Source organism: Pollachius pollachius, assembly GCF_949987615.1.
Source record: "Pollachius pollachius genome assembly, chromosome: 14".
Classification (NCBI taxonomy): domain Eukaryota; kingdom Metazoa; phylum Chordata; class Actinopteri; order Gadiformes; family Gadidae; genus Pollachius; species Pollachius pollachius.
In genome coordinates, this window is record NC_136947.1 from 18308630 (window position 1) to 18327006 (window position 18377).

General features: G+C 44.0%; 3 protein-coding genes across 8 annotated transcripts in view; 1 reads left to right on the plus strand and 2 right to left on the minus strand.

Moving 5' to 3' along the window:
- The window catches only part of LOC307086152 (dynein, cytoplasmic 1, intermediate chain 2a-like), an 11410-nt gene extending 8109 nt beyond the window's left edge, over nucleotides 1-3301 (minus strand). For 2 of the 3 annotated variants that reach the window (XM_079751240.1, XM_079751239.1), the window contains exons 1-4: nucleotides 3199-3301; nucleotides 1879-1987; nucleotides 1206-1332; nucleotides 413-548 (exon numbers count right to left, since the gene is read on the minus strand). In XM_079751240.1, the coding sequence (XP_079607366.1) occupies nucleotides 413-548; nucleotides 1206-1332; nucleotides 1879-1986 (371 nt within the window). In that variant the 5' untranslated portion in view covers nucleotide 1987; nucleotides 3199-3301. The remainder of the gene's footprint in view (nucleotides 1-412; nucleotides 549-1205; nucleotides 1333-1878; nucleotides 1988-3198) is intronic. The other variant, XM_079751241.1, reaches the window with a different exon arrangement.
- Nucleotides 3302-4638: 1337 nt separating this feature from the next.
- Nucleotides 4639-5671, minus strand: LOC307085782 (uncharacterized protein; the record flags this gene model as incomplete). Its single annotated transcript, XM_079750643.1, has 2 exons — nucleotides 4639-5313; nucleotides 5522-5671. The coding sequence occupies 2 exons, from the start codon at nucleotides 5669-5671 to the stop codon at nucleotides 4639-4641; spliced, it is 825 nt and encodes a 274-aa protein (XP_079606769.1).
- Nucleotides 5672-9813: 4142 nt separating this feature from the next.
- pcyt1aa (phosphate cytidylyltransferase 1A, choline a) lies at nucleotides 9814-18344 on the plus strand. 4 transcript variants are annotated; one of them, XM_079750420.1, is made up of 10 exons: nucleotides 9814-10187; nucleotides 10863-10920; nucleotides 11477-11609; nucleotides 12565-12661; nucleotides 13133-13249; nucleotides 13795-13946; nucleotides 14416-14494; nucleotides 14778-14920; nucleotides 15217-15405; nucleotides 16204-18344. In XM_079750420.1, the coding sequence occupies exons 2-10, from the start codon at nucleotides 10874-10876 to the stop codon at nucleotides 16420-16422; spliced, it is 1176 nt and encodes a 391-aa protein (XP_079606546.1). In that variant the 5' UTR covers nucleotides 9814-10187; nucleotides 10863-10873; the 3' UTR covers nucleotides 16423-18344. The 4 variants fall into 4 exon arrangements, with proteins under 4 accessions (XP_079606546.1, XP_079606548.1, XP_079606547.1 ...); XM_079750422.1 differs by lacking the exon at nucleotides 10863-10920 and having other exon boundaries at nucleotides 9814-10191; XM_079750421.1 differs by lacking the exon at nucleotides 10863-10920.
- Nucleotides 18345-18377: the final 33 nt, after the last annotated feature.

Genomic DNA, 18377 nt, shown 5'->3' on the forward strand with positions numbered 1-18377 from the left:
AGAGAGGAGGAGATGATGAAGAGAGGTTGAGAGACAGGAGAGAGAGAAAGAGAGAGAAAGAGAGAAACAGGACAGTCAGACAGGCAGAGCAGTAGCAAGTGCATCAAGTTTAGACAGTAAAATGCATAAATTGAGGAGAGGGAAAACAGAGATAGAGAGAGAGAGTGAGTTTTATAAAGACAGGGAGAGGTGGAGGAGAAGAGAGGAATTAGTTATTTGCGCAGAATAAAAACAGGAAAGCCGGTGAGAGAGAAGGCAAATAAGGTGAAAGGGTTGACATTTTCAAACAAAGTCAAACTTCCGCATGCAGGTTTATCAACAGGTTTTACAACAATCCAGCCTAATCTCACTATCTCACTCTCTCTGACTCTCTCTCTCACGGTCACTCTCACTCCAACACACACACACAGACCTGGGCCCGGCGTTCCCGTCGCCGGAGTCCTGGCTCCCGGCGTCGCTGCCCACTGATTTGTTGGAAGGAGACATGGGGGCGGGGACTAGGTAGTGAAACAGACACGTATCCTCTGTTATTATCCTCAGAGGCTCAGCTGCTCGGACACACCCGTGAAAGAGAGAGAAAGAGGAGAGAGAGAGTGTGTGTGTGCATGAGCGTGTGTGTGTGTGTGTGTGTGTGTACGGATTGTGGGTATAGGTGAGTGTGTGCATCGAGAACAAGTAGGTGAACCCAACATAAGTGATGGGGTAAATTAGTAAGTGAATGAGAGGGTGAGTAAGTGTGGGAGTAAATAACAAGTGAGTGTAAGGTTTGGATTATCAGGGTTTGTGTGCATGCGGTTATATAATGGATGGGGGGGGGGGGGGGGGGGGGGGGGGGGGTGATACACAAAAAGGGATGAGAGACGGACAAGAAAGGGAGAAAAGATAAAATGCAAATAAATGACAGGTAGACACGGGAGTCATGCTTTTGAGCAAACGGTCAGAAGGCCAAACGCTGAAGACAAGAGGAGCAGAGAGGGGAGAGGGGGTGATGGCTGAGGCCAGGTTAGACCACCAGGTTAAAGAATCCTTTATTAAAAGTACAGCCATCCCTTGAGAGGAAAAACCCAGACATAATGAAAGACAACAAGGGGGAGACAGATGCATGCTGGGATGCAAACTCTTATTTAATGTGTGTGTGTGTGTGTGTGTGTGTGTGTGTGTGTGTGTGTTTATGTGCGTGTGCGTGCGTGCGTGTGTGTGCTTACCGTGGGCTAAATCAGGGGTGATACCCACACTCTGCAGCAGAGCCTCCGCCTCTCTCCTCTTCCTGTCCAGATCTGAGTCTTCAGCTGCGGGACCCCCACCCCCGTCCGCTCCACGCTTAGCATCCCCCTACCCCACGCACACACATACACACACACACACACACACACACACACCGCAGAATTTAGTCCCAAAACAATGCTACTGTTAATTACTGGTTTATGACAAGTACATCCTGTTTATCAATACTGAATACGATTGGTTTAGCTTATGCTCTTGTGTATTCTGTTCAAAGTTAAACAAATGATGGACCACCACAACATCTTACAATAGGCAGGGGCAGGGTCATGTAATGGTTGTTGTTTTGTACTTCTAGCTGAAAGGTTCTGGTTTCCAACCAAACCGTCTGGAATCTAACTGTTATCATCATCATAGAACACGATGGCTAAAACCTACCTGCCCCTTAATGACATTTATCAATTCTCTATTTAAGTCTTTGCATAAAAGTACCTGCTAAAGGATTAACTAGTAGTGATAATACTAGCTTGTGACTCCCTTTGTTCACGGTTAAAAGAAACAGCTGACAATGAGCCATATATGCCAATGAGAAGTCACCACTTTTACATGACAAAGTGCTACAATGGGGGGATTTAAGTCTTCCATGGGCCTACGCACATCCTTCTTTTTCTTCTCTTCCTCTTTTCTCTTCTTCTCCTCTCGGATCTGGGCAATGCGCTGCTTCTTCCTCTCCAACTCGGCCTTCAGCTCACTCTTGTCAGACATCCTGTAGGGCAGGGAGGGGGGGAGGGAGGGTGGGAGGGAGGGAGGGAGGGAGGGTGGGAGGGAGGGAGGGAGGGAGGGAGGATGTGGATGGGAGGGAGGGAGGGAGGGAGGGAGGGATGCATTTGCATAGAGCAATAAAACTCATGCTCTTAGCAGAACGGGTTACACAACATGGTTAACTTGACTCTTAAAATATGCATGCAATATTTCAAGGTTTATGTATACATTAATGCATTATGGTTCATCATATGTATTGTTAAATTCAACAGCACTGGGAAAAATAAGGGTTTGCTCTCATTTAAAAGCAGACTTTTGAACACACCTGGATTGCCATTAACTGAATTTGAGTCACTCAGATTTATTAATATTATCTGATAAAACGAAGGGACTTGCAGGGAGCCTCTGGGTGTGTTGGTTTTAGCCCTGTCACACTGGGAACATGTGAAGACACAAGAGAGCAGCTAAAGACAATGTCTCCTTTATCTCGTCTTCTAAACCATGGCTGAGCTTCGAAGAAAACGTTTCCAGATAAAAAGATCCAACGTCATAACATGTAGTTATTACAATAATCACAAATATATTTGAAGTCTATAAACAAGTCAACATTTCATGCATTTCAGAAGGTAACCTTTGGTAACCTATTTTCTTTATGGTATATTGTTTATTTGTATTGTGCAGGCCTGCTGTCTGACAGCATGCAGTACAACATCTAAACCCGGCCGGTTCTCTGCAGAGCAATAGGTTATCTGGGTGTCCACGTTGATGAGCAGTACAAATTGCACGAACACAAAATACGCACACTTAAGAATTCAGATGTTTCTGAATCCTTTCAGATGATAAGGTAAGAAGTGATGGACAAAACAAGGCGACCATCACAGGGGCTGCTAAGGACACTTCTTTTGTCATTGCTGGACTCGACTCAAGGGTTTACATAATATTGTCTATAAACCACGTTTATCCGAATTATAAAACCATACCGATATATTCTACCCTACACAATCAGTTGATCAGTTTAAATTAATTTTAAGTAATCTGACTGTGGGGAACGTGAAGGAGGCTAGCTAGATTAGCATAGTAATCCTCAAGGCCGGCTCTGAGTCGCCCTAACGGACCGGCCGCTCCTCAGCCCCGCCGCTGTCAGAACCAGACCCACCCAGCTATACCGCTTTATACCAGGCTATCTGGGACAAATAAACATCAAAAGGCAAATACCTGATGTCAGATCTGGACCGTAGGCCGTTTACTATCGTAGTCCGTTTTGATGTGTGTACTGTGTGAATAGCGGGGATGGTGATGAAGACTGGTGATGCTGGAAGTGACAGTTACACTAGTCTTCTTCACTTGTGTTTTCCCGAAAAAACAGCAGGGACGTTGTACCGCCCTCTGAAGGTTTGACACGGTATTAATTTAATGCACAATGCAGTGGATTCTCTGTGGATAAATACGGCATGATCTGTCCTGTATAAATCGATTTAATAAACATAAGCCCTCTACACACCAAGATGATATATTTCTCATTGGTAGCAATATTGATAGAAAGATTGGTGCGTCTATTACATTTCCAAACCCCTTCTTAGTTATGTGTTTTAAAAGACTGAGACAATACATCATCAAACGCTTAATTGCAAACACATAAACTAAACAGCAAACCCAATATATTTGGTTGTTTTTGGGGTTGATTGCATTCATTCATATTTCCGCTGAAAGACATTGAGGGCTGGAAGGGGCTGAAAGAGGCTGGATGGAGGGGTTGATAAAGCACTGGAGTAACAGAGGAACGGTCGGTACAATCTCAGTGGGTTTGTGGTTCGGAGTTCTGTTCTCAAAGGAGAAGGAGAGGGGCTCTGCCCAGGGCCCTCCTGGATGAGAGGAAGATCAAAGGCTAAGGCCCCTCAGCCTACAGGACGGTCGAGAGGAGAGGAGGAGGGCCCGGAGGCCTCAGGGCTCTCCTCAACGGGGGAGAAGGAGCATATCTCCAAAGCTAGGGGCCTATTGCCTACATGTCTTCTTTTTACCAACAGAAACACAGAAGCACAGACATCCAACACCCTTGAGATTGGTGTGCAAGGAAAATAATTAATAGGAATGCTACTGTGTCAGAGTGATTAAAGCAAGAACACAGCTGTAATGGAAGGTTTCATTTCCGCCTGAAATAATAATGTTTGAATGCTACATAGTGTATCATCACTACACTACTTCAGCTGAAGACTACCTTGGTCAAGATTTGGTGCCGATTTATTAAAGTAGAGGACAGGTTTTATTAGAGCTGGTTTGGGAGGGATTCTCCAAGATACGCTGCGAGGGGATAATGATCCTTGTGAAACAGGGTTTTAGGGACCCCTGCTGCCATAATACACTCACTACACTATGACACCGATGGTGTGGTGCAGCAGTGCCAACCACTGAGCCGTACCATTAGTGCTTCATCTCAAACCCTTTAAATTAAAAAACATTACAGGTTTGCTGTGCGTATGTATGTTTAATAATACGCAAAAAAAAAAAGAAATCTTGTTTTTGTTTACGTTTAATACATTTTCATCAGCAAATGATTTCATTGAGTGTTTAATTACATTTCTTGGTGTGTGTGTGTCTCAGTCCCAGTCCTGTCTGGATATAGTAATGCATTACACCATCAGCCTCCTCAATGTGCATTTACTCTTCATCGGCAGCGGCGTTGATGTAGCGGTAGGGGTCGTAGAGGTCGCGTTTGTAATCGTAAGGATCAAACTGAGGCTGGACCTCCTTTGCTTCCTCCGTCTTCTCTTCCGCCTTCTCTATCACCGGCACCACCACCGCGGGCGGGGGGGTGGGAGGAGGGCTGGCGGCCTTGGCAAGGCGTGGCGGGTGGTCGACGAGGCAGTCGGGGTCCCAGTAGGGGTCGCAGTCGTACTCCATGGACTTGCCCACAGCGACGGGCGGAGGAGGTGGAGGAGGAGGAGGAGGAGGGGCGGACTTCTTGGGGGGCGCGGCGGCGGCGGCGATCTCCTCCTTGGACTTGGGCCTGCAGGCGGCGTTGTAGCGCGGGTCACACAGCACCGGCACCGCCCCCGTGGGCAGGAACACAATCTGCGGCTTGCACATTGTGTCCCTGGGGTTGCACAGGTAGAAGACCTCCGCGTCTGCCAGGGGGTTCTGGGTGGTGGGCGGCGGGGGTGGCTCCGTGGTGGTCGGGGGCAGGGTGGTGGTCGGGGGCAGGGTGGTGGTGGGCGGCGCCAGGGTGGTCTGCATGCCCAGGAGGTTCTGGTAGGTGGGGGCGTCCGCCCCGTGGACCTGCTCCAGGTGACGCATCTGCTGGTACAGGATGCGGAGTCTGTCGATCTCGTAGAGCTGACAGGGAGAGAGATGGAGACGCACCAACAAAGAAGTCAATTAAAGAGATATATAGAGGTTCCACTGTCAAAGGCCAAAAAATAAATAGGATCATATTTCATTTGACGCATTGCAAAGACCAAAGACCTATTTTCTAGGTAAACTCCTCATTTCCGGATCCCCCACCTAGGATTAATATATATTTTATTTTTTCTTATCATCTCACCCCTTCGATGTGTCCGATGCTGTTGTAGAAGCGGTAGTAGGACTGGAAGTCAGGGGTGCTCCGGTGCCACTTGTCCTCAACGTTCCTCCTGGGTCGAGACTGGGACAAGAAGTCATGGGCTCTGGCTGAATCTATGCTGACTGAGCCCATGACTGCTTTCTCTACAAAATATCCAGAAATTGTATTGGAAGAAGAGCGGTACATTTACATTACAACATATTATCTAAATATTTGATCAACATTTTATTTTTTATTTGAGGTAAGCACTTTTGTTGTTAAAGGTTTGTATGAATTGTTCATTCTTTTCTCAGCACTTTTTTTAATGCAACAAAAACATTGTGTAATTAATGTTGAAGAAAAGTTGGATTGCAAAGATACATAAATAAAATATACAGTAGAGGTACAAATATGTAAATATTACCTTGAGCATCCTTTACTTTCACTAAAGATGTTGCTTCTAGTAAATCTACAGAAAATAACGGTAAGAGAATTATGTCAGCGTTAGCGAGAAAATGACAAGTATGACACATTAATCTGGAGGTAAGAGACAGTGACTGTGTTCTAAAAGTAGTTCAAAAGTTATGCGTTAGCATGCCCATTTTATATTTATATTTTTTATTATGAAAAGCTGTGTATTTGTATCGTTACACACCTGGCATTAACACCATGCAGCACAACGCCCTGAGCAGGGAAACTTTGGACAGCATCCTTGACATCTGCAATGTCAAACACGACGATCCATAACTGTTACTGTTATATCTTCATATTTCAAACATATTCGGTTAAACTATATCTAAAATTGTTTGACGGAATGCAGTAGGCCTAACTGAATAAACACTAACATAAATGTATTTGTATTCTCTATAGTCTGAACGTTTCAACTAATTAAACTTGCTGGAAAAAAACGAATAGGCCTACAAGCATGGTTCAAAGATAGATAGCTGTAGACATATCACCGTTTTTTATATGATGATCAGAGAAATATCCTGTACAGAGAAGTTCTGCGTCTTACCTGTCCGCGTCTCTCCCGTGGCCAGCTGCAGGATGCAAAGTGTTTGTGAATATTTTACTGTTAATAAATACTCGACTCCGCGTCGCTTATAATTGGTGCGTTTTCATTGGCTCTCGACTCAAGTGGCTCCACCCTTTATACAGTCGAGACGTGGAAGAGCTCGTTAGAGCCTCCAATGAACCATATTAAATAGTACTGGAAAGTCCAACTTCAAAACAAATCTGGGTCCTTGTAAAGGCTTAACAGCCGTGCTCCCGCTGTGTGCAGCTCAGGAGTTTGCTTGCTTGCTGACGATTTCGTTAAATCATGATCCTGATCAAAGTAATGTATACATTAGGTCCAAAGATAAATGTGTATGCCTTTATGCCAACCACAGAAACTGAGGATAAAACACATTTGCTTTAGTAAATCTTATAAACCTAGCAGGGTGGGACCAACATTAAAGGCAGACTTATCTTTGGTAATTCCTAAATCATGACAAAACATGCCAGCAAGGTAAAAAAAAAAAAATAGAAAGAAAAAAGACCCTCTCCAAAAACAGCTGGGTGCTCTTTCAACTTTGTTCTTGGCCAGTACAAAAAAATAGAGGGGGACTCAGTAAACTGCTGTTTCTAGGGGGAAATATGCAGGGATTATGGGCTAGCTGGTTCAAACCCTAACCATCTACCATGTATGCCGTATTCCAGTTTAAAACTCATGGAAGTGACTTTTTAAAGTCACTAAGTGTGTTGCTTCTTTTTCAGGAAATCAGGAATACAAATACTTTTTTTTTTAATCAAAACTAAATTAAGTGTGTCTAAGGAGAATGTAAGCAAATTGTACTTCAATTGGCTGATACAAAAATTCATTAACCATCTCAATCTCTCCTTCTCTGTCCCCTTCCAGTTCAGTGAACTTTAGAGAAAGCCTCAGAGGAAGTGACTAATGACCCTGAATACAACATCTCAACACTAACATGGACTATATCATTGTTGGTGATCCCTTACAATACCATACCCACGCTGTTCTACTAAAGTGCTACACAACAGCACTAGCCACTCACTGATCGGCCAAATACATATAGTCTGCGAGGTATTTGTTTGTTTTAAATGTCACATATTCTTCACAGTGTTGCCGTCTTTTCACACTGCTCATTCCAGCTCAATGTGTGTGATTCTGTTCTGCTAAACCAGCCGGTGAGGCCCTGATCACAGAGTGCAGAGACACAGCGTCTGACAGACAGCACCAGGTGTGTAGTGGTGGATGTCATGCTGTAATTGCTGTACGCAGGCATGCCTTAAATGGAAGGGTAGGGGATGCTTGGTTCCCTTAAATCATAAGGGACGTGTATACCTAGAGGTGTTGACATGTCTTATGGCTCAATAGGAGCCGTCAGTAGGACAACAAACAATTCATTTGATCTGATCGCATTGATTGAACCTCCATTAGGAGGATAAGGCCTTCAAACACGTTCGGACAAATTACATGTAGTCATTTTGCAGACACTTTTATCCAGAGTGAATGATAAAGTCAACCTGAAGGAACAATTAAAGCAAACAATCAAAGTTGGAGTGGTTACAAAAATGTTCAAAGGTGAAGGTACCAATGAACATGAATCAGTTACATTGATTCAGTGTACTGGAGAGTTATCCCATCTCACACAATTTAACTTATAGTCATTTGATAACTATAAGTCTTGTGGATTCAATTCATATACTCAACCTGTATTGATTGCTATTCCACTGTATGGGGTTGGAACTAAGGAATTCTGGTTTACAACGAATTCATCCGTATGAACTTTTATTATAAGAAAATCTTGTCTTGCATACAACATATGCCTGCAACGTTCATTCTTTGGCAATATTTTGTTCTAGTATTAGAAAATGGTGACCCCGCATCTTATCATCTAGCAACATAAAATTCAATATTATAAACATAATATATGTATATGTATGTATACTTTACATCAGTAAAATGGCATGAGATCACCATATTGGCCATGTTTATAGGTCAAACTATGCAAAAGACCACATACTATTGGGTGGATTACTGCAATTTAAAAATAGTTTTCATAGAAAAACTCTATCACCACCTTTGGGGTGGCAATTATCCTAACATGTGTCCCTCTTATCTTCCAATGAAATTATACCTTGTCCTGGGCGCTCTCTCAATCGGGTATCTCTACTGTATGTTTTTAGACGTGCATTCTCCGTTTTAAGAGGGTGGGTGGTTTCTAGTAAACCTGCCTACTCTACTTGTATTTAAAAAATACGAAGTTGATCTTACTCTATAGAAATACTATGATTAGGCCTTCTTACTAACTGCACTCTACAAAAACATGTCTAACAGAGTATTGTTCTTTTTATTTAGAATAACAAAACAGAATAAAAAAAATGATCCCAAGATCAATACAACACTAATAGCTCTTTCAAAGTGCTTGCATGTTCAGGTAAATTGTAGCGATATATTAGGCCAGCATAACAGATACTCTCTATGCTGACTGGACTCCCAATATTGGTCAATTGATAAATTATTAGTTTATATCATCTTCCATCTGAAATTGTACCTCTGAAACCTCCCAGAAAATATAAAATAACAATAAAAAATATATATCATAATATTAAAGAAATATATAATAAAATATTTTTTTTATATGTATACTTATAATTTGTAGGATATATTTTGGCATAGAGAATATATTGTCTGACACCGGGCGACACTACAAAAATGTCCGACGGAAATAACCATCATTTCTGTTACAACTTCTGGTCAACTGCAGTTTTTCTTTCAAAGTAAAATTTCAGATTTTCATTACTTTCAATAAAATGATCAGGAATGTCGAAATGTCCAGCTTAACAGATATTAATCCATTTTAGACAGCGCCAACGATGAACCAAAACAGAACTTGATCTTAACGCTTCAGGTTTATCTTCTTTTTTGGTTTTTTTCAGTGCAGTTTTTAATAATCCTAGAACCAACAGCATATTGTGGTTTACCGTGGTAATGGTGTATACCATCTATATAAAACGTGCAGCTTTACATTGATAAATTAGTAGTCTATAATATATCTATCTTATTTAGTCAATAAAAAATTGCATTGTTTTCTTAACAGCACACTAAAACGTCGGAATTACATTGATAAGCATTCCCTAATTATGTTTTTTAACAATTTCTCCCTGAACATTGCTAAACGGGAACGCTGTCTTGACGGTTAGAATTGTAATTACTTTTACTCTGAAGGAAACGTAACTTCTGCATTTGGAGAGTACAGACGTCTTGACGTCGCGTTGATATTTGTAGTTCCTACACTGCTGACCTGTCAGCATTAAGTCTGTACTAAAAGCTGTCACTCGGACTACGGATCGGCTTTTAATAAAAAAAAAACCTTGAGTATCTGTCTGCCCTTTCATCAGTGTGACGACTGCTCCACTCGTGCTGGCCAACGAGGAACCAGGCACTGGACAAAAGGACTAAAGGTTGTGCTACTGAGTTAAGTTAGCTAGCCAACTAGCTACAGCTAGAAGCTAGTCAGTTTAACGACTAGCTAAGTAGCACTGCTAGCCAGCAGCGTTAGCAAGTTACCCTGTCAACTAACCTCCTAGCCTGCCAGCTGTCCTCTCAGGCCAGAAAGAGCCCACTCCTCCGTTATAGACTTCTGGACGAAACACGGAAACGGTAGGTGAGATGTGGCATCGTTTTAAGGAACAAATTGTCCTTGCTAACTAGAGAGAAGAAAAGTGCTAGTTAATTAATTGAAACTGTTACATAACAGTAGTTGACAACTCAACTCCTCCTGTGGGTTACTAATAATGGTTTGACATTAGCCATAGCAAAGCTGTCTTCGGTTCAAGGGGGATTTGCTTTGCTTTGCAGTACAGTATAGCAATATGCTGGCTGTGGCCATGGAAGATTTGCCTGATGGGCGTTAAGTTCATATTACCTGATCATGTAGGATTACTGTCTAGGCTCAGTGACAGATATGCATCTGAACAAAGAAACCCTGTGAACGGCCGATGTCATTTCAGGTTTGAGTATGGTTGTAGTGTTTACCCAGCTCACAATCTCAATAATTGCAACAGGTCACGATTACACACTAATAAATTGAATCATTTCATATTGACACCCCGACCAAGACCAACTGGCCAAGGGTAGGAGCTTCCCTGTTGTGCAACCGTTCGTTGAGGTAGCTGTCATTAACAGACCTCTCTGCATGGATACTATTTATTGAAGTGCCCCTGCCTGCCCTTTCACTTAGTCTTGCATTCACTTTTAATAGTTCATGCCTCGGTAGCAGACGGGAATGCATGTGTCCTGTTTAACCAAGGGTGTTGCTTCTTTTAAAACATGCAGGGCAGTGGCTCATGAGTAGGAAACCAGACCAGCATTCCTGGTGCATTAGCTGTGCCAGGTCAGTGAATGACAATTGAATGACATTAAAGGAATAAGGCTGGGTCAGTATATGGAAATGTGTTTATTGTGAAGATGGGTGTATGCCTTTTCTTTGTGGAAGGTGGTTGGCTGTTGTGTTTGGTCACTGGGAGTGGGAACAAGGCCAGGTGGCTGTTGCATAATGGATTCAAATTAAGTCCGGGCATTGTGAAAGTACACCATCTCCTGGTGGAGCACAGACCCATGCTAATCCCAGCCAGACTCCTTTCCATGGTCCTAAACAGACCACTTAGGATGTCTCTCTTTTAGGAGTTAAAAATGTACAATAACTATGCTAACACTGTTCTGACTGGCAAGTCTCCCAGCTGAGAGTTCCGGCTCATTAATGACCTGTTTCATGATGTCAAAGATTAAATAGAAACCATGTTTCGTTGCTGTTTCAGGCTGTGCTTGCCGGAACCCTTGCCCTCTAATCGTGTGCACACTTTGGGTTGTGAAATGGCACGGCTACTCTGTTGGCTCTTGCAGTGCTTGTGTGGCGGTGACCTTTTGTACACTTTGCCCCTCTGCTGCAGTCCCGGGAGGATGGAGAGCCAGGGGTCCAGTGAGGTGCTGGTGTCCAGCAGAAAGAGGAGGCGAGAGAGGGAGAGCTCCTACTGCGAGTCCGAGGACTCGGAGAGGCCTGGAAAAGTCCCCAGATGCACTGTGGTGAGTCAAGGGAGAGGGACTCATGTTACGGCCGTCACTGAAGAGCCCGTTTGTCCTCCACTCCTCTGAATAGGCCGTAGTGTGTGTGTGTGCGTGTGTGTGTGTGTGTGTGTGTGTATGTGTGAATGTATTTGCGTGCTTATTTCTGTGTTGCATTCTAACATTAAGGATAAAGCAGCCCATTCATATTGAAACCCTGACACAATCTCTGAACTCCTGAACTTTGCTTCAGTGATGCTGGATGTCCTTCTGTGCTTTCCTGTTGTGCTTTCCTGTTACCACTATATCATGTTACAATCTTACAGCAGTGCAGTGTGTAACAGGCCCATGCTCTGACACTAGAAAGTTAAAGGTCCCAGTACGCAGCAGGAGACATAACCTGTTTTGCCCACGCCAGCATTTGAGGTTGTGATTAGGCCAAAGTTGAGTCCTAGACTGTTAATGATGGGAGCGTGGGACAGAGGGCGAAAGAGCAAGCCATGCGGATCACTTGTCTCACACTTTTTCATCATCCTGAGAGATAGGTAAGTGAGAAAGGTCACGTGACTTTTCTACATGGCTTCCCTTCCTGCTTGTATCTGCTTGTATTTCCTTTTAATATGACGTATCTTCGTCTTATCCTTCCTCCTTTCACTATCTCTGCCTCTCTTTGCGTAAGGAGTTTGGTGGAGTGAAATTAAATCATTGGCTCCCTACTTTATTGGATGTGCAAAGACATGCTCGGGTTCAACTTCCAGGGTCCAAAGTTATCCCCTGCCAATGGAGGATAGAATTGACCATTGGATGGGTACAAAGAATCTGGGTTACATTTTAAAACTATCGTCTGGCCGGTAGATGATTCTCTCTGGCAGGTTTGAACCCTGATTAGACCAAGTGGGGGTTGTGGACCCCCCCTTTCCCAAGCCCCAAACGGCATTCATTTCATCAAGTCAATACATGTCTCTCGGGTCCACAGGGGCTAAAGCAGCCGGCTCCGTTTGCAGATGAGCTTGTGCCTGCTAAAACGCCTTACCTCAGAGTGAACATGGAGACGGCAAAGAGAGGAACCCCACGTGAGTCTATGTCTCTCACCTGCCCCGCCCACCCTGTTCTGAACACATGTGCTCTGAATGTTTGATATGGCCTTCTGTAATCCCTTTAGGCCTCCTGGGAGTTTACTGACTTTGATGCTGTTGCTTTGGGCTCATTCCTTTCCGTCCTCACATCACTGTTCATCCTCACATATTCACATGCACTGAATGTTTACACATTTAAACCTGCACAATGTAACTTTTCTACTGCAGCCATTTACTCCGTTCAAAGGTACCTGAATGATAACAATTCTCAAGAATAAAATGGGCCCATCCACGAGTCAATCCATTGAGGGAAGTCTTAGCTATAAATCTTTATTATGGTCCCCTATTGCGAGTTTTGCTGCAACTCAAGCTACCAATTAAGCCACTAGAGGTAACTAACGGGGGGACTTGGATAGATAAATTTGACTTTGTATTGTATTGATTGCTGATTGGTTTCTGTCCTTGCAGCTGATAGGCCGGTGCGGGTCTATGCAGATGGCATCTTTGACGTCTTCCACTCTGGTCATGCCAGAGCACTCATGCAGGCAAAATGCCTGTTCCCCAACACACACCTCATCGTCGGTGGTAGGTTTCTTAAGATCGTCAATTGAACTGAAACTGACTAAATGTACAGCCCTGCTTCTCTGGGGGAAGGGGAGACGTTTGAAACAACACGCCCACCTCCAGCTCAGAGTGTGCTCATTAATGACCTGGAAGGAATGGTACAATAGTGGACCACTTTGTGGCATCAATCATCGTTATTAACTCTAGGTACTCTTTGTCCAATATCATTGGAGATTGTCTGAAACAATATGATCATATAGATGAGAAGGTGGTGGGCCTACTGGGGTGGGGGGGCTTTAACAGTGAATGTGAAGCCTGCTGTGCTGCAGCTCTGACTGCTTCTCTGTTGACCCTGAATGCTGCAACACAAATATCGGTGCTCATAATACAAATAAAAGTAGTAATAGAAATATGAAACAATACATTGCTAGAACAAGCACTGATTAATAGGATACTCGTATTTCAAATACAATTAATACTAGAAGTGGGACAACGACACATAGGGACAATAACAAACGGTACCGTTGATGAGCTAGCGTTAGCATTAACACTCCCCCGGTCCGCAGTGTGCAGCGACGACCTGACCCACCAGTTCAAGGGCTTCACAGTGATGAACGAGGACGAGCGCTACGACGCCATCAGCCACTGCCGCTACGTGGACGAGGTGGTCCGCAACGCCCCCTGGACCATCTCGCCAGAGTACCTGGCCAAGCACAGGGTAAGGGAGGGGTGGAAGGAGGATCTAAGGCGGGCCTGCAGGGCGAGTGGTCCCGTGATGTTAGGGCCTCCAAGGCGGCACCTATGGTGATAGTAAGATAATAGCAACATGGTCATGTTTCTGAGAAAAAAGCTGTCTTTAGGGAACCACAAAAACAAAACGATGCAGTAGATGTGTTGGTGTTAATCATGCTCTTACATTGTAATGTGAAACTATTTGAGAGGAGGGAATTGCTCTATCGGGCCGCCGATTCCTCTGTTATCTGGTGTTTAGAAAGTTTGACCTATCTCCTTTTTTGCTTTCCCATTCCTTTAAACCCATGCTAAACCCAAGCTCATATGGCATCCCATTTAGTTTCCTCCTTTCTTACTGTCAGATGTATGACACCACTGTTGTATCTCCAAAGTGTTTGACATACAGTGAGTGTGTCGTCAGTGTGTTTGATGACTCAACCCGTTGCTCCCTACAGATTGACTTTGTGGCCCATGACGACATCCCCTACTCCTCGGCAGGCAGCGATGATGTCTACAAGCACATTAAGGAGGCTGGTGAGAACCACAGCTGTCGCTACATTACAGGACATGACATGACATGACATACTGTGTGGCCCAAGGCAAAGCCCTATCCAGGACGATGCACTGGCTTAAGATTCCCTTATTATACTTTATAATGGATCATTATAAAGCATGTTCCCCATAACCAGTCAAAGCATGTTGAGTCAGGTCCCATGCAGCTCCCAAGCTGTGCAAAACAAACAGGAAAGTAACACACATCACTGTTTTTCTTTTGGCTTCACCCACTGACCTTTAACCTCGCCCCCACCCTGTGCAGGCATGTTCGCCCCCACCCAGCGCACAGAGGGGATCTCCACCTCCGACATCATCACGCGCATCGTGCGCGACTACGACGTGTACGTGAGACGCAACCTGCAGCGAGGCTACACCGCCAAGGAGCTCAACGTCAGCTTCATCAACGTGAGAGCGCCCGGCACACTACACATCATTATCATAATCATCATGGGCTTTATTATACACTACCTCAAACCATTCCTGGAAAAGGCAAGAGGAAGTAATGGTAAGGTGGAAGTAACAACAAGTGTTGGCTGTGATCTATAGCCATACTTGGTTCATAGCCATAACCTGTAAATGTTTTTCTTCTCCATACTGTTCCTCCACGCTGCTACTGTTCTCCCATTGCAGTGTAGACAGTCCGTGACCAACTACAATATCAAACAGCAAAGTCTCGTTCACCCCCCCCCCCCCCCCTGCAGGAGAAGAAGTACCACCTACAGGAGCGTGTGGACAAGGTGAAGCGAAAGGTGCGCGACGTGGAGGAGAAGAGCAAGGAGTTTGTCCAGAAGGTGGAGGAGAAGAGCATCGACCTCATCCAGAAGTGGGAGGAGAAGTCCAGGGAGTTCATCGGCAACTTCCTGCAGATGTTCGGCCCCGAGGGAGCTCTGGTGAGAACGGCGCCGTGAGAGTTCACTCTAGGGTTCAGCGTGACGTGCCTGAAGACTCTTAAAGCCCGGACTCTGAACGGTGGAGTCCCACATACACACGGTGACAGAGTTATACGTCAAAACAAATCTTCTGGAGCCACAGAGAATGCAGATTGGCCACTGAAGTACTTCAGAGAATTCTGCTTAGCCACTGAAGTACCACAGAGAATGCAGATTGGCCTCCCGAGGTCAGTGTGTCACTGTGACCTGGGCTTGCTGATAAGAAGCATCAGTGGTACTTCAGAGGTTTAAGATGTTCTTCGGATGGTTGGTTATTGGCATTGCTGTGTCTCTGGAACAGAAAATGAAAAACAACATATCATACAGAAATACATACATTCATTTTTCTCATCACTAAGAATCACTATGTTTTTTTCCCCCTAGAAACTCGTCTCGTAGAACTTGTATTCGCAGTCACTCCCTCTGGTTTCTGTTGTCAGATTCCACACAGAAATGTGACACCTAAATGTTCAACTGTGGTCGGTTAAGTTAGTGTTTAAATAATATTTTATCTGGCCAAAAGAGCAATATAATCCTTCTAAATCCACAACGCGGGGGCCAAACACCTTGCCCCCTCTCCAAAGTCACAGGGCCTAAAAAAGGATAGGTCATGTTTAAAAATAGAAACGTGAAATAGAAAATCTGAAAGTCACTCACACTCAGAACCCTTCAAACAACCATCCATGCGTGCGTCTTGTACTTCTCTACCTTCAGAAGGCCCCCCCCCCCCATGAATACTTTGCATTGCCCCCCCTGCAGAAGCACATGCTGAAGGAGGGCAAGGGCCGCATGCTGCAGGCCATCAGCCCCCGCCAGAGCCCCAACAGCAGCCCCACCCGCGAGGAGGAGCGCTCCCCCTCCCCCACCTTCCGCCTGCCCTTCTTCAACAAGACCTCCCCCCCGCCCTCGCCACCGCACCACAGCGCCGCCCGCAGCTACCCCATCAGCGAGGACGACGATGAAGACGACGAAGACTAGGGCGCGAGCGTCAGAAGGATGTTGAGAAGATTTGTTGTTCGGCGGGAAGAGGGGCTTGTGTGTGGGCGTCTGCACAGCTCTGTCTTAGCGTACCATTAGCAGCGGTCGGTCTCTCTTTCTTATCGTTAGCCCTTCCTTTTGATCCACACTTGTTACAGCGTTTTTTGTTTTTTCTCTCAACACCACAATGTCGGTTGCACGTTGACCGCTCACTGTAATCAGCCACTTGTGCAGCACTTCTTCTCCTTCTTTCTTTGCCCGTCAATTTCTAAGCGTGTTCCTTTTCAATGTGATCAAGGTCAGTTTTAAAATGCAATATCTGGTGCCCTTTTGCTACTCGGAGGCAGTCATCCCCTTTCCTGTCCTTTAGTCCCTTGGATTCTTTTGGTTATATATCTTTAGTTACTATCACTTAATGAATATGTACACCTTGTTCTTCACCTTGGTTTTCCAATGGTTATGGAAAGCATCTCAGTATTTCTATGTGGTTGTTTGGCTAGCATTGCACGGTGGGTGGAATCACTAGGGTGTCGCGTTTGATTGGAAGAATAGGTTTGCCCTTCTACACTACATAACATAATCCAGTTGTTAAAAGGTGAAGGGCTCGTAATCTGCGTACACTAACTAAAACTAATCAAATCAGCGTTCTTTGTTCGTTCTTCATCCAACATGTATGTTTATATGATCTGAGAAAATTCGGCCTGTTGCTTATTTTTCAATCTTTTTTTTGAAAGATGTTTTTTCAAAACCCCTTTCCCCCCTTCTAAAAAAGGTGTGAGCATGCATGGGCCGTGCACAGTTCTGTGTGCATGTGCATGTTATGTTTGAGTGTGCATTTAACTGCAAAGCTCTTAGGTGGGCATGTTTTAACCTGTTGTCCCAGTGTGTTGACCCCTCTGTCCACTGAGACGATCTGGCTGTGCTCAGTGTTGGATAATAAATCAATAACTGATTTAAAATCAATAACCTGTTGCGGGTTGCACCGCAGGTTCTTTCTGTGGAGGAGTTTGAGAACGGTATTCTCAGAGGATCTTGTTCTTTTGAGACGAATCTTGAACAACATTGAGCACAAATATCGTAATCAGTTGATTTTTATAGTTCGCTGTCTGCTTTTTGTGGATGACAGAACCCAAGGCACCCTCGAAACTACTGATTTCAATGAAGTCATCAGATGTTAACAAGGCTCCAGGGTTTTGTTTAACCAGCTTGATGCAGATCACAGCCATCCTTTATTCAAAGGTTGAATTCAATTATGGATTCCGTTTTGGGATTGTTCTTAAAAAAACTTCAGATACTACAACTGAGTATTGAACATGTAAGATTTGCATGTTACACATAATTCTCAATTCAGAATATTAGGAACAGTACATAATTGAATGCATCCCAAAACTTCAAGCTATTCCCAAAAAAAAATGTTGACATCCTTAAATTATAAACGTGAAGACATTGCCCACGATGAGCATTATATTTATCGATGTTTATATAATTCTCCATTTGTGGAGTTGGATCCAACTTGTGTCAAGTATTGTCATTTTTAAGGTGAGCATGAGTTGTTCTGTACCCTTGATAAACTGGGACATTTTTGAAGCCATCAAAGCCATTTCTTTCAAATAGTTGTTTCACAGCCTTGCCCAAAACTGACCACCTGCATATTTTACTGTTGTAAAGCAATAGCGCTGCTTCAGTTATTCTAACAGGCTAGAGGCACAAGTACTAGTGTGATGAATCCACTGATGTCTTTTGGGAATCTGTCCATTGGAATTGTTCTTGGGGTTACCAGAAAGTGTACATGGGTTAGTGAAAAGCCAGTACTACAAAGACACAAATGTACAATTCTAACACTCTTACTGCCATTATTTTTGTTGTTCTGAATGTGCAGAAAGTTTAAAAAAATATATAAAAATGTTGACAAAAGAAATTGTCATTTTATCTTCTATCCTTGGTGGGCAATCGTG

Excerpts from the sequence above, each read along its gene's own strand:
- pcyt1aa (XM_079750420.1), top strand. The coding sequence starts at position 10,874 with ATGAGTAGGAAACCAGACCAGCATTCCTGGTGCATTAGCTGTGCCAG. Across the intron at positions 12,662-13,132 it reads GGCAAAGAGAGGAACCCCAC|CTGATAGGCCGGTGCGGGTC; the intron begins GTGAGTCTATGT and ends CTGTCCTTGCAG. Across the intron at positions 14,921-15,216 it reads TCAACGTCAGCTTCATCAAC|GAGAAGAAGTACCACCTACA; the intron begins GTGAGAGCGCCC and ends CCCCCCCTGCAG.